General features: G+C 50.5%; 5 protein-coding genes across 5 annotated transcripts; 1 reads left to right on the plus strand and 4 right to left on the minus strand.

Annotated features, from left to right (window-relative positions):
• Positions 1–2,076: 2,076 nt before the first annotated feature.
• BROUX77_000846 (DNA-directed RNA polymerase II subunit RPB1) lies at positions 2,077–7,405 on the minus strand (the record flags this gene model as incomplete). The annotated part of the gene is made up of 2 exons (XM_073753495.1): positions 2,077–6,975; positions 7,049–7,405. The coding sequence occupies 2 exons, from the start codon at positions 7,403–7,405 to the stop codon at positions 2,077–2,079; spliced, it is 5,256 nt and encodes a 1,751-aa protein (XP_073609081.1).
• Positions 7,406–8,835: 1,430 nt separating this feature from the next.
• On the minus strand, positions 8,836–10,321 carry BROUX77_000847 (uncharacterized protein; the record flags this gene model as incomplete). The annotated part of the gene is made up of 2 exons (XM_073753496.1): positions 8,836–9,871; positions 9,963–10,321. 2 exons carry the CDS (start codon positions 10,319–10,321, stop codon positions 8,836–8,838), a joined length of 1,395 nt encoding a protein of 464 aa, XP_073609082.1.
• Positions 10,322–10,894: 573 nt separating this feature from the next.
• BROUX77_000848 (uncharacterized protein) lies at positions 10,895–11,834 on the plus strand (the record flags this gene model as incomplete). The annotated part of the gene is made up of 5 exons (XM_073753497.1): positions 10,895–11,016; positions 11,071–11,243; positions 11,303–11,391; positions 11,447–11,551; positions 11,616–11,834. The coding sequence occupies 5 exons, from the start codon at positions 10,895–10,897 to the stop codon at positions 11,832–11,834; spliced, it is 708 nt and encodes a 235-aa protein (XP_073609083.1).
• Positions 11,835–12,102: 268 nt separating this feature from the next.
• On the minus strand, positions 12,103–12,837 carry BROUX77_000849 (uncharacterized protein; the record flags this gene model as incomplete). Its single annotated transcript, XM_073753498.1, has 1 exon — positions 12,103–12,837. The coding sequence occupies one exon, from the start codon at positions 12,835–12,837 to the stop codon at positions 12,103–12,105; it is 735 nt and encodes a 244-aa protein (XP_073609084.1).
• Positions 12,838–13,487: 650 nt separating this feature from the next.
• Positions 13,488–14,605, minus strand: BROUX77_000850 (uncharacterized protein; the record flags this gene model as incomplete). The annotated part of the gene is made up of 3 exons (XM_073753500.1): positions 13,488–14,022; positions 14,101–14,143; positions 14,296–14,605. The coding sequence occupies 3 exons, from the start codon at positions 14,603–14,605 to the stop codon at positions 13,488–13,490; spliced, it is 888 nt and encodes a 295-aa protein (XP_073609085.1).
• Positions 14,606–14,667: the final 62 nt, after the last annotated feature.

Raw genomic sequence — 14,667 nt, forward strand, 5'->3', positions numbered from 1 at the left:
CAGATATGCTTTCTTTTTTCTTTCTGGGTTGGCACACGAGAGAAAGCAAGGCGCATTAGTTTTCCCGGCCCGATACAGACCGAGAGCGAAAAAAGTACTAAGCCCCTCTCCCTCTCTTCTCGTGGCTGTCTTGTCTCTTTTTTTTTTTATAGCTGACTACATATAACCAACTAGTTATATTGTCATTATGTATTTCTTTCCTGCTCTGTGGCTTTGCCCGTGTGGTTATCTGGGCGTGCATATGCGACTTTATCCTGCTTCTCCTTCGGCTTCGGTGATTCGTCTAGATAAAGGCCCACTACCACCTTGTGCCAACGTTGATTTGTCGGAAAATAGAAAAAAATAGAAGAAAAAAAAAGATAAACGACATGACTGCACACGTAGTGCATGGTGATAGCAGGGTAGGGCAACTGCGTCTGCAAGTCCAACCAAAAGGATTCCGAGAAACAATAAGCGGGCCTCCCCAAAGCAACAAGGCAACAACCTACGACATGTATGGACATATCTACATCCATACATACAGGTGCTCAAGCTGTTTACGTACTTACCACATACAGATCGAGAAGCCCAAACAGATGTTGACCATGTAACTATGTACATACTTGAACAGATATACATTCATATGTATACACACATATACAGATCCAGATCCAGAAACACACACACACACACACACACACACACACACACACACACACACACACACACACACACACACACACACACACACACACACACACGCATTCGACTCTGCCTCTTCATCTTCTCCTTTTTCCCCTCTCTCCTCTCCTTCGCCCCTCTCGCCATGCATAACGCCAGCAAGTTGCCACCTCCCGAGTTTCGACGGACTACAAAGCTTGGACTTTCTTCTAGCAAATACCAGCGGTTCGAGTCCCACAAGCCGTAACTTTCTGATTCTGACAGCGGCACGAGTGACGTATCATACTGGGCTAATATAGCATACATGATGTATGTATACTTGTATAATACAAGTACGTGCTATATTACACCCACACACTCTCTCCCACACATTGTTCCACCGCGTCCAAAGACTTCTAGCTTCATTCATGCACATGCCCCCTCCGCTCCCTCGTCCGCTACTCGGTCGGCCCCTTGCTGGATTCCTTCTTGGCCGCCCTTTCATCGACACTGCTGCTGGCGTTTGGCGATTGATCCTGCGCGGGTTTCGTCTGCTGCACCGCCAACACGGTGCTTGCTATAATATAAGCACATACAAGTTCAGGGCCCACCTGGACGTCCTGCAAAAATGGTGTCTGCGATTAACAAAGAGTATAGTTGGTTTGTGAAATAATAGGACATGCGTGGCTATAGCCGACCAAGGCCGCTCCTTTCGTTTGTGCAATTCCCCTCTCCACCACTATCTTTGCTTCTACAAAGCCACGTAAATCATTCGAAGCCCCAGGCCGAAATAGCCCAGTGTCTGCAGGCTGTCGAGTTGGGCGGTAGGACTGGGCTTGTGGATTGAGGGGTTCTTTAACCGCCCCCTGGCCCCCTCCAAACTAGTTAGCTGTATCCAGCCAACCAAGGAAACGAGACCAGCCCTACACACCATCGGAGATAATCATGACAAAGTACATGCATTATTTCTGGTCTTGGAGTCCGGACAAAATTTGTGCCTGAAGGGTGCTCTCTGATTTTGAAAAGAGTCTATAGCATAAAGTGCGTAAAAGAAGAAAACCGGAGAAAAAAACAAGATAAAAAGAAACAGCCATCGCATCACGCCAGAATAAAACAGAGGTAAAAAGAGATGTTGAGGCAAAACGAACACAGACGGCTTGATGCCTTGGAAGTAAGAAAAAAAGGGGGGCAAAACCAAGTGAGCAGGAACAAGAGTAAGAAAAAGCAGAAAAAGAACAGCCAACGTAAATGCAAACAATACTTTGAAAGTGAGAAAAAAAAGTTACGACAGCCGGCATCGCGTCATATTACATGTCCATCTTCTGTATGCTGGCGAGACTTTGCAGATTTGTAATTCTGCACGGAGAGTAAATTTTCGTTAGTCTACCTGCTATCCATCTTGAAGAACAAAACAAGACCGAACGGTAGAAAAACTTACTATTGGTGACCGCCAGAGCCAGAACCTTGGCCAGGATGGCCAGGCGTTCTAGGGGACCACTGAGGTGACGTGGGCGAGTAGCTGGGGCTCGTGGGAGAAGCTTGAGCTCCTGGGCTACGCTGGAAGGTCGGGCTCGTGGGAGAGTAGGCCTGCGGGGAGGTCGGCGACCACGTGGGCGACGCAGGGGAGTAGGAAGGAGAAGTCGCCCCAGGGCCATGGAGGTTCGGCGACGCAGGGCTATAATTAGGCGACGCAGGAGAGTAGTTGGGAGATGTAGGAGAGTTGAACTGCGGTGACGTTGGGGAGTAGTGGCGCGCAGCCGGCGAAGTTGGCGAGTAGCTGGGTGACGTCGGGCTGTAGTTGGGGCTGGCAGGACTCGTCGGGCGCATCATTGGCGAAGTAGGAGAGAATGAAGGCGATGACGGGCTGAATGACGGAGAAGTGCTATAACGGCCAGCCATAGACGACATGGGGGAGGTGGGAGAGTACGAGCCACTGGGAGAAGTAGGAGAGTACATGGCGTTGAGCGGCGACGTCGGGGATGTTGAGTACGGGTTGGGCGACATGCCAGAGAATCCAGGACTCTGCATACCAGAGCGGTATCCACTGGGGCCACCGTACTCAGTACCCAGGCCAGCGGGGGACTCATTGCCTGCAGCAACAATGGGCGAGAAGTTGCCCATGTCAGCACCAACACTTGTGTAGCCACTGTCTCTCATGGGTGAGCCAGAGTCGTAAGGAGTGGCAGCGCCATCGAGCGAGTCGTTGGAAGTAGGCATGCCTGCCATGACACCCATGCGGTTGTTATCAGAAATAACAGTCTGGAGCATCTTCAGATCCAACTGCACCTCAAAAGCACCAGTACCCATGGGAGCAAGTTGACCGAGCATGACGTTCTCAGAGATACCACGGCAGTCGTCAAGTTCACCACTGGAAGCAGCATCCAGCAAAATCTCCACGGTCTCTTCGAATGAACAACGCATGAGTGCACCAGTATCAGCACGGTTGATGCCATGACGTGTAACAGCAGCAATAGTACCACGGTAGGTCATGACATCAACTAGTAGGGCAATATGGCGATGGTTGACATAGGAACCATCGAAAGCCAACACGTTAGTCAACTCGCGACAGAGGGCTGAGCGAGCAGCTTCAATACCAAACACCTCAAACACCTGCCAGATCGAGTTCGTGTAGGTGCGTTTGGTATCAATACCGTCAACAACCAGAACCTCACGGAGAGCCGATCCTGAGGTATCCAAGTACCATTCAGCGCAAATGGGATCTGACTTGGAGGCAATGAGAGCGCCCTTATTGTCCTCCACAAGAATAGTGCCCTTAGTCAGGAAGGCCTTCTCAATGCCAGGAACACCTCGCAAAGTAAGCGAGTCCAGCAAGTGGGCTTCCAAACGCTTGAGCATAACATCATCTTCAATAGCACTGCCATCATCCTCGTCTTTGTCGGCATCATCCTTAATGGAACGAATACGAATGACCTGTTCCTCGGCGTTGTTGTCGCTGAAGATAACAGCCAAGTCATTTGGATACTCGGATTTGATTCTGTTGCCAACATCCTCAATCTTGAGACCCTTGTCAAGCATCTTCTGGCGATCGAGAGTGATACGGAGAAGCCATCTTGACTGCCGACCATTGGAGTGGTCACTGTCGTCGGGAATAAGGAAGAATGACTCAATCATGTCCATGTCAGCAGGGATGTTGGTGCTAGTCACAATAGGATCGTAAAAGATCTCAGTCATAGCCGTTACGGAGCGGAGGTTGGTGTATTCGACAACGCTACGCAGATTCTTGGCATCTTCCTGGCTAGCATTAGAGCTGTCCAAGAAAACCTGCATAGAAGGTGTCTTGATGTTTGTGGCCAGATTAAGAATTTCCTTCAGACGGGGTACACCCAGGGTAACGTTCTTAGAAGACACACCAGCGAAATGGAATGTGTTCAAGGTCATCTGAGTAGCGGGCTCACCAATAGACTGAGCAGCGAGAACACCAACCATCTCACCCGGGTTGATGAAGGCTTTGTCCCAGCGTGTTTGAAGATCACCGAGAATATGGGCAAAAGCCAATTTGTTAAGACGCCTGTCCATGGCAACACGTTTAAAGGAAAGGCGAGACCGAAGTTGGGCCTTGAACAAGATAGTAGCATTACGATCAGCCTCTTGAGAAATGGGATCGCCTCCACGAACAATCGACATCCGGTTAAGCATGTCACGCACGGCAGGGACAACATCTTCGGGGCGAAGATCACTGCGGTTGGATGTAGTAATGTGGAACTGACTGGCAGCCATGTCAATGATACGAACGACATTTAGAGGTAGCTGCAGAGAGTCTTCGCCCTTGACGTTGACGGAACGGACAAGTGTGCGATCGTTCTTGAGGGATTCCAGCTCCTCGTCCAAAAGATTTTGGACTTCAGGATCCCCCAGAAGCTCACGGCCGGACTCAAGAGACTCGACAATTTTGGCATTCTCGGTCGCGTCATTAGACATAACATCGACTCGGAAAAGCTTCTCAAAAGCAGAGTTGCCGATGTTCACATGGTCCATGCGCTGCTTCTCAATATGAATGCCATCCAAACCATCCTCACCGTACAGGAACTGTACAATGTCGCCCAGTGAGTTGCGGACAGTACCATCGTACTTTGCGCTCACATCTTCAAGAGCTTTGACCAGACGACGCTGGATGTAACCAGTCTCGGCAGTTTTGACAGCAGTGTCAATAAGACCTTCACGACCAGCCATAGCGTGGAAAAAGAATTCACTGGGAGTAAGACCACGAAGGTATGAGTTCTCAACAAAGCCACGGGCCTCGGGAGAGTAATCGTCCTTGGTGAAGTGCGGCAAGGTACGGTACTTGAAACCGAAGGGAATACGTTTACCTTCAACAATTTGCTGACCGACCAGAGCTGTCATCTGTGAAATGTTGATGGTTGAACCCTTGGAACCAGAGGCCGACATGGTGACGGCGTTGTTGAGATCCTTCAGAGACGCTTGAGTAGTTTTACCAGCGTCATCACGGGCTTTGTTGAGGGCCATAGAAACCTTGTTTTCAAAGGTCTCGCGGACGTTCATACCAGGCAAGGCTTCAAGCTTGTTACTGGTAGCTTGGTTGGTGAGATCCTCGACCTGGTCCTTGGCTTCGTTAATATGCTTTTGGACCTTCTCGATGGTAACCTTGTCGGGGATCGTATCACCAATGCCAATACTGTGACCGTTTTGCAAAAGCCAGTAGCTAACAACTTGTTGCACACCGACTAAAAATGCCATTGCACCACCAGGGCCAAGCTCGTTGTAAGCTAGATGCACAATACCACCACTGGAAGCTCCGACAGTCTTCTTTGTCAACAGGCCATAAAGCAGTTCACCGGATTGAACAAGAACACCATCATCGGCCAGAGGGTTGTGAAGGCCGTTATCAGGTTTGGTCCATAAGCTGATTGCAGAAGGAATGATCATGCTGATCAACTGCTTGCCAGTCCAACGGGGACGGGGCTTGAGAATTGCAGGTTGCGGGATAATACCATCCCAGCCGGGAACCCAAAGAAGACAGTTCATGATTTGCTCCTTGTTCATGAAGGTATCACGACGACACATTTTGTAAACACCGGCTAAAGAGTCTTGCACAATACCCATAAGAGGACCGTTTCTTTGGGGAGAGACAATATTGAGAGGCACCATGCAGAGTTCCTTGATTTCTGCGCGGGTCTCTTCACTCTGGGGAACGTGAAGGTTCATTTCATCACCGTCAAAATCAGCGTTGTAGGGGGAAGTCACAGACAGGTTTAAGCGGAAGGTCGAGTAAGGCATGACACGAACACGATGCCCCATCATCGACTCCTTGTGCAGGGAAGGCTGACGGTTGAAGACAATATAATCGCCGGTCATCAAATGGCGCTCCACCTTCCAGCCATACTCGAGAGAAATTTGGCCGGCGCGCTTGTGATGGCGCAAGTCAATGCGCGTGCCGTCTGACCGAATAACATACTTAGCACCAGGGTGCTCGTTAGGGCCGTTTTCTACAAGCTCATGGAGCTTGCTGATGTTGTAGGGAGTAACAGTCTCGGGGTATGTGAGCGTACGGGCAATACTCCGGGGAACACCGACTTCGTCCAATGACAGGTTGGCATCACCAGTGATGACAGTACGCGCGGAAAAGTCAACACGCTTACCCATCAGGTTACCACGGAGACGACCTTCTTTGCCCTTCAAACGCCCACGAATAGCCTTGACAGGACGTCCGCTCTTTTGCAAAGCACGAGGCTGACCAGCTATGTCATTGTCCATGTATGTAGCAACGTGATACTGAAGCAGCTCGGTAAAATCGCGTTGGATATGCATGGGAGAACCCTCGCGCATGGCCTGCTTGACGTTTGAGTTGGCGCGGATAATGTCACCGAGCTTGTAGGTCAAATCATCTTCGTTTCTCATGCCAGTACCAGTACCATCCATGGAAACACTGGGCCGCACAGGGGGAGGGGGTACTGGCAAGACAGTGACGACCATCCACTCAGGGCGAGCGTAATCAATGTTGAGACCCATATCACGCAAGTCTTCGTCTGAAATGCGGCGCATAATGTTCATGGCTTGCTCAGCAGTGATAGGGACAAGATCCTTTTTACGCGGACCTCCACCACCCTCTTCGTTGGTGTTCTCGGCCTTGGCACTGATGGTTAGGCCCTGGTGACGGACCTCGGGAGCATAGTTACCACAGCCACCGTGGTTGACGGGAGCTTTGGTCTTGCCGGCAGGCAAAAAGGTGTCATCGGCAGCATTTGATTCATGGTCGGAGTTATCACAAATCCTCTTTTTCTTGCAGATTTCCCAGACGCGGTGGAAACGTGCCTTTGGTTCGCGGGTGCCCACGGCTCTGACAAAGTCAGGGTCGCTCTATTCCAGTTTGTTAGTAAACAGGCCAGCTTGAGTAACTCAAAAAAATTGCAAGGAGGTGTGAGAGACTAACTCTGTCGGCCTTGACCTTGCTGCAGTTATGGCAGACAATCTCCAACACCTTCTTAACCTTCTTGATGAAGCCGGGATGATACACGGGTTTCGCGAGCTCAATGTGGCCAAAGTGGCCGGGACACTCGCCCATGGACTGGCCACAGGTTTTGCACTTGAACTGGCGGTCGATGGAGCCGAGAAGAGGGTCGTTGAGGCCACCTTCGCGGGGCTTGAGGCGCATTTCGTCCATGGTCTCGGGATAGAGGATGTGGCAGACACTCATGTTTTTAATCTCATCAGGCGGCAAGATACCGAATTGGATTTCTTGCACCGTCTTGAGCGGAGCGCTGGAATGCGTAAAGTAGAGGTTCGCCATTTTTGGGGGTGCGGCGAGTTCGAATTAGGGGCGTGGATTTTTCTCGGTATATGTTCTCGGTTTCGCAAAGAGTCGGCGATGCGAAATCGCGGTTGATAATGGATAGCAAAGGGTCGAAATGATGATGAAAGAATGGCAGGCGCGTGGATGGGCGCGTTCGTGGGAGTCAAAGTATCGCGAAAAAAAAAAAGAAGAGAAGAAAAAAAGACGACTGAAGAAAACGGTATCAATACACAATTTTTTGGGAACAAACACAAAACAAAAAGAAGAAATGAAGCGGCAAAGACACAGCCGGCAGCGAGACTCGGGCGCAGGCCAACGACGATGGCACGCGGCAGGAAACTGATGGCAAGGAAAAAAGCGATGGCCTGGAAGGCTGCGTGTTCCCAGCGATGGATCACGAAGCGAAGCAGTACCTCTCTGCCAGGCCTTGTCGGCCAATTTGAGCGCGGGAGAGGCCACTAAAGCAGGCGCAGAGGGCGAAAGGGGTCGGAATCACGAGATATCGATTCGGAGATTCCACGGTCAATGGAATCCAGGTGTTTCGGCTCGATCGTGTCGTGTAGGCGATGAATAGTTTTGTGTACAAAAGACGTTGTTGGGGGGAAGTTTGCAAAATTTACGGCAGCGGACAGGGCGACAGTAATAAGTCCAGCCTGGCTGGGACTTTGGCCTCGTCCTGGGTGCGGCTGGGCAGCCTGGCTGGCAAAAAGGAGGCTAAAACAGGAAAGCCAGTGGGTACTGGTACATGCACGGCGCGTTATTTCACGCGTGGATTTGGCGCTGTTGTGTACTAGTACCGCGTCCCCTGGCTACTGCACAATTTGCACGTCGAAAACCCAGCCAGCAAAAGCGACTCGGCGTTTTTTAGTCAGCGGTCAGCCCCACTTGCAATCGAAAAAGCCAAAAGAAAGCAGACGCCTGGCTGCGGCGAACTGCCAGGCCACACTATTCATTATATACAGCCACTAAGTACCGTGACGACTAGCCAAGCCAGAACGAGAACCAGAACCAGAGCTAGCTTATTAGAAGGGAGGGAGCTTTAAGCTGGGTGGTCCCGTCAGTCACCATCCCTGCAACTGGGTTGGCTTTTTTTTCTTTTTTTTCTAGAACGTCTTCTGTTGTCTACCAGCGGGCCGCATGTTGCTTGGTTTCTGCTTGCCGGCAAATTGGCCCAAGTACATACAAGTCTCTGTACATATGTACGTAGCTATGTATGTATGTACGTACATATGTCGTTACATACATATACTGCATGTCTCGCCCTGCTCTCACCAACGTGCTCTGCCCACTGTTCAGAGAACCCCCAAAGGCAATGAATATCCTAGCTTCAGATATCACGGCTCCCGCTGGTCCATTTCCGTCGACGCTGCCGCTAGGTTACATACATGACCTCCATCATCGGTCACAAATTTATCCACGACACGCTACTACCGTCTCTTTGGACGCCCGGCCTTCTTCTTCGGTGCTGCTGGCTTCTCGTCATCTGCTACCTCGCCCTCGCCGGGACTTCGTCGCCGCATAGTGCCCGTTGAAACAGCCACAAACTCCTCCTCGCTATCGCTTTCTCCCAGGTTGAACAACACCGGCATCAGGAACTGGTCCTCGTAGTCGTCGTACAGCTTTGACGGCGGTTTCGTCAGCACATCCACATCAGAGTCTTCTGCATCCAGTCGTCGCTGGTGGATTTCCTCTTGCGCCCAAATGTCAAACTCGTCCTCTCGCTCGATATACTCCACATTTTCCTCAACCTCCGCAAAGTCTGGTGCTAGCGCTGACCATTTCTGCGGACTTGTCACGGACCAGATGTAAATGCGGCCAGTCTCCAGTCCACACGCAGCCAAAACCGCCTTGTGCGGGTGCCACTCGATCGTGCCCTGTTCTTCTTTGGGTCCTTCCAACATGCGCACCAGACTGCCGTGGCCGCGTTCCCAGATGTAAAGTTCGTGATTGTTGTACGTCGATGCTGCCACATACTCGCCAGTAGCGCTGAATGTGACGTGGTTCCACGAAAGCTTGTTTACCACATCCTGGAACTTGTGCTCGAGTGGCAATTGTATCGTGTCAATGTCGAGGTGCTCTGACGACAGGTTTGGCAATTTGAATGTGCGGATGATACGGTCTTGTGAGTTCACCAAAAGATCCTTTCCGGAGCCTGTGATTTTCATCGTTGTGATGGCACCGCCGCACACCTTTTCCGAGTATATTATCTCGCGGGTCAGCGTGTCAATGAGGTTCAGCCTGCCCTTGTTGGTGCCGGCTATTATATGGTCTCCGTTGGATGTGAAAATCATGGCTGTTGTCATTTGTTTCGCGTCTTCTTTCGCATGTTTCTCTATGGTTTCGGCGTCGAGATCTGTTGTGTCGCGTTTCTTGATCGAAGGGAGTACATCTCTTTTGTCAACAGGATGGGTGACGTCAACTAGCAATGGCTGTTCTTCGTACAATGAAACATTGAAGAGTAGACTAGTTTAATACTGTCAGTCAAGACCTGAGTACCTGCGTACCTGCGCCAAATCACCACCACCGTCTCCTCATCCTCCAATACGATTCTTACTGGTTATTCGGGTGGATCTCTGCCGTATACACGGGAGCTCTGAAGCGCACTTCGCGCAAACGTTTGCCATCATATAGATCCCATAAAATGGCCTTCCACCCTCGACATGCCGACAGAAGATACCGCCCGCATCGCGACCAGCTCAGCGAGCTAATAGTCTTGTTGTGGCCTCTCAACTTGCGCGCACTTCCCATAGTATCCAGATCCCACACCACAACAGTACCTTCGGCTCGGCCCGACGCGAGGTAGTCGCCTTTGTAGTTAAAGCGCAAACATGTCGCATGGCCGGAGCGGATGGTATTGGTAATGTGTTCGGGATAGTCCTGAAGCAAGTAGTCGTCGGAAAGGAGAAGATTCATGGCGAATTGGTAGTACTGTGCTATGTATACTCTCAAGTTGGTGGAAACAGAAAAGAGCCCGCAACAAGCACTTCACCTCTAGCTCTTGAGGCGGCTCTTCAGCGCATGGGAATTTAATTGTCGGGATGGAGCAAGGCTGAATCAGAGTCTGGCAAGGCTGAAGCCGCTGATTACCAGACCCACTCATTACATGCGACAAAAGATACTTTGCCAAGTTCCTTCATGGTGGGGCATCGAAATCTTCTTGGCAGATTGTTCTTGATATAAAATCTCCCCCAGCAACCACAGCGATAAAATGGCGAATTCCAAGTGTGTATTAAGCAATCTCCTCTCTCTCTCTCACTTTCCCACTAACAGCCACTCTAGATTTGAGTATGTTCGCATGTTCGAGCAGCCTGACCATCTTCTGAGGAACACATGGATTGTGGTTCGAATTGACGGTCGAGGGTTTACCAAGTAAGCCATAACCCTAGCGCATACCGCGGTTTCCATGACAATGTTTGCTAAGAACACCAAAGATTATGCCACAAGTACGGGTTCAAGAAGCCCAACGACATCCGCGCGCTCAATTTAATGAATGTGGCGGCTAAGGCAGTTGTTTCCGAACTTCCTGATATTACCATTGCCTACGGACAAAGCGATGAATACAGTTTCGTCTTCCATAAGAACACCACTCTTTTTGAGCGGCGGTCCAGGTAAAGCCTCCCGGCAACGTTATGGCTAAAATCGCATGCTAATACGCGATGCAGTAAACTGGTTACCACCGTAGTGGCAACTTTCACTGCAAACTATGTTTTTCACTGGCAGAAACACTTCCCAGACATTCCACTGACAGCACCGCTGCCAGGGTTCGATGGCCGGGCTGTATGCTACCCGGCAGTGTTCAACCTGAGAGATTACCTTGCATGGAGACAGGCTGATTGTATGAAACTCGAGAAAACGTCATGAGTAATGGAGCCAAGAACGCTGACTTGAGACTAGGTCACATCAACAACCTCTACAACACATGCTTCTGGACCCTGGTGCAACAGGGTGGGATGGAGCCAAAAGAAGCCGAAAAGACTCTTGCGGTACGTTGACTGCGTCTTTGAAAACTAAAGTGGTCAATGGCTGACATTATTCAAGGGAACACTCGCGGCCGACAAGAACGAGATTTTGTTTTCGCAGTTTGGCATAAACTACAACAACGAGCCCCAGATTTTCAAGAAGGGCAGTGTTGTCTTTCGCGATGTACGTCGTCCATGGCCTATTTGTCTCAACCATTTTTGCACGAGTTTTGCTAACAACAGTGTAGTACGAACTGGTCGAGCCTGGCAACCATGACGTCGTGGCCGAGATAGAGAAAATTACCGAGCCTATTGTTCAATCCAAGAGCCAGTTGGAGAAGGAAAAGAAAAAGGTAGCCAAGGCTCACATCGTCATTGAGCATCTCGACATCATCAAGGACGAGTTCTGGGATAGCAGACCGTGGTTGCTTTCTAACAAGCCTGGTAAGCTTCCCAAACTGACATGACTGTGAATATGCACCAAGAAGTGAAGAGTGGTTATTTCAAGAAACGGAAGACTTTTTGTTTTTATATACCAATGCTACCTGTATGAAAAACGCCGAAAGAACCGCTAGGATGGTGCATATTTGAACCCAAATACACGTATGTACATGAGAAGCAAAGAGGAAAGAAAAAAGCCCACACGAAAACCCAAGACCGCCTTCTATCAGTAGATTCATGCTCACAACGAAATAGAAACAAACTTTGATTTGGACCAGTGCTTGTATCACTGCATTATGTCGCCGCACGTTTAGCCAGCTTCAGCGCCCTTCTTTCTGCCTTGTCATTCGCAAGCTGGCGCTTTTTTGTCCGCTTTTCCTCTTTGGCCTGGCGCTTGGCTACTTTCTCCCGCTTTCGTTTCAACTTAGCTTCTTTTCTTGCCGCCTTTTCTGCCTTGCGAAGGCGTTTTGCTTGTTTGCGTGCGCGGCACTCCTCTTTGGATTCTTTCCCTGAGGGAGCGGGAGATATAGACTCGGAGGCGCTATCCGATGAGGGCGACAGTGAAGAGGAAGAAACAGAGGAGGACTTGGACTTGGATATTGAGGAAGAGGAGCTTCGGCTCTTTCTTTTATCGGATTTCGTCTTCGTCTTCGTTGTGGGATTTTGGGTTGTCGTGGGAGCGGACTCTGCCTTTTCTTTGTTCTTGTTGAGTGTGCTTTCCAGCGTCTCGCCTCTAACAAATGAGTCGTAGAGCGCGTAGCGCTGTACTCTGCGATCCAGGCGACCCAGCATGCCGGTTTTGACAGTTTGCACAGGCTTGCCACTGGTGGTGTCAAGGCCCTTGAGCTGCTCGTCAATGGCGCTCAACCACCATTGGTCGGTGATGAAGTTGGACGTGCCGAGGCCACTATTGTCCTTCTTGTGCTTCACCAAAAGAGGCTTGGCAATGCCGATCTGGTCATTGTTGGCGTGGAGGGTATGGCCGGTGCCCCGCCAGCCGTGGGAGGTGAGGATGGCATGCGCGTTCATTGCGGTTGGTGGTGCCCGATATGATTGGAGAGGAATAGAAGCAGGATGCGGAAGACCGTAAACGAGTGGCAGAACTTAGAAATAAACAATAACGAACGGTGTGGGGAGTTTGAAGAACGGATATTGCGTTTGCGACATGAGACAGCCGAAGACCTACGGGCAACTCAATTTGATGGAGTTTGTAACTAGTGCTTTGTCGCGAGGTACAAAATTTCTGATGCAAGCTCTTATCGATAAGAGATTGTTGTTATCTGATCAGGGTTGTTGTTCACTTTCTCGAGCCTGACCCTGACCCTAGTGCGCCTAACATCTATTATGTTTCATGTTGTGGAGAAAAAGATTTAATAATTAGTAGTGCTGCCCAAGCGTGCGGTCGGGCCTATCATTTGCGAAACTGACATCAATCACTGGAAAATCTTTGCGGAATTGTGCGGTGCAGATGATATATTGGGAACCTCCATGACAGTAAAGAGACAAAGTCTGATTGGATGGTGATAAAAAGAGTGAAGTTGCGCCGATCGGCTACCAAAAACCACGGGGGTGCTTAACAAAATAATAAACAGGAAAAAAGAGAAGCCAATATGTACAAATCAAATGTCATGGGAAGTAGGTGTCGTCTATGGATTGCTCTGGGCGAAGTAGCGAGTGATTTAAAGGAGATAGGTGACAGAAAAAGCTGCCAAGGCGACTGGCCAGTAGCCAAGGAGACCAGTAGGAGTGTTCATGAGAGCCATGCTGTTGCTATCCTCATCTTCATCCTCAGACGGAACAGTGGTATCGTTTGATAGGGTGCCATTGACAAGCAGGGTCTTGGTGCCGTTGACATTGGCAACACCAACGACGCTGCTGTTGAGACCCGAGTAAGAGCCGTTGCCGACAAGGGAGTCGAGGTACGTCGTAGAGTTGTTTTCGTCGCAGCCGCAGAGAGAGTATTCGGCGCAGGCGCACACCACAGGCAGACTCTCATTGGCATTGCTGGACTGGTTGTGGAAGTTGTAGCGGAAGGAACCGGGATAGTTGTATAGGTAGGCGTTGGTCAGCCAGAGCGCGGGCCAGAAGGACAGCAGACCGATGGCAAAGAATGCAGCAGGGAGGCCGGCGGCCGATCTAGTGCCGGAGCGGTAGGGAGCAGCGGCGCCGCCGGCGTAATAGTTGCCGCCGCCGAATGTTCGAGGAGAGCCGGTGCTGTAGAGATTGTTAGTAAAAAGAAGTCCTATGTGGTATGTGCGCGACAAGAGTGGCGGGGAGGGGGGATGGACGAACCCTCTAGAAGACGAAGAACTACTACCACTGCCGCTTCGAGAGCCTATTGTAGATGCATGTGTCAGGAAAGCCAGTCTTGGGTAAACAATTAACTGTCGCGCAGAAGCGCAAGGAACAGACGCGTCGCAAGAGCGGGCGCATATGGGTCTGATGCGGAACTGTGAGCCAGTGATATGACTGAAGCCTGGGACGTACTGCTCGAGCCTCTATTGCCCGAGCTGCTTGAGCTGCCACCACGACTGCTGGAGCCACGACTACTGGAGCCGCGACTGCTGGAACCACGACTGCTGCCGGACCTACCTCCACTCGAACTGCCTCCGCGACTACCACTGCCGCCGCCTCCGCGACGCTTCCATAGATCGGTAATGACTGAGTCTTCACCGGGGGCAGAAGCATCGCGCAGAGCAAGAGAAGCGGAGTCGCTAGCGACATCAGGAACTGCCACAGCGTGTACGAATGGCGCGCTGCAGAGCGTGAGAACTACTGAAAGCGCAGAAATCTTCATTTTTGATGGGTGAAGGTGAAATAGAAACAAAGTGCAGAGTATTTGGAAAGTCTCAAAGAAAC

The sequence above is a fragment of the Berkeleyomyces rouxiae genome (genome assembly GCF_048999995.1).
Source record: "Berkeleyomyces rouxiae strain 22BRR77 chromosome Unknown BrBRR77_ptg000001l, whole genome shotgun sequence".
Classification (NCBI taxonomy): Eukaryota; Fungi; Ascomycota; class Sordariomycetes; order Microascales; family Ceratocystidaceae; genus Berkeleyomyces; species Berkeleyomyces rouxiae.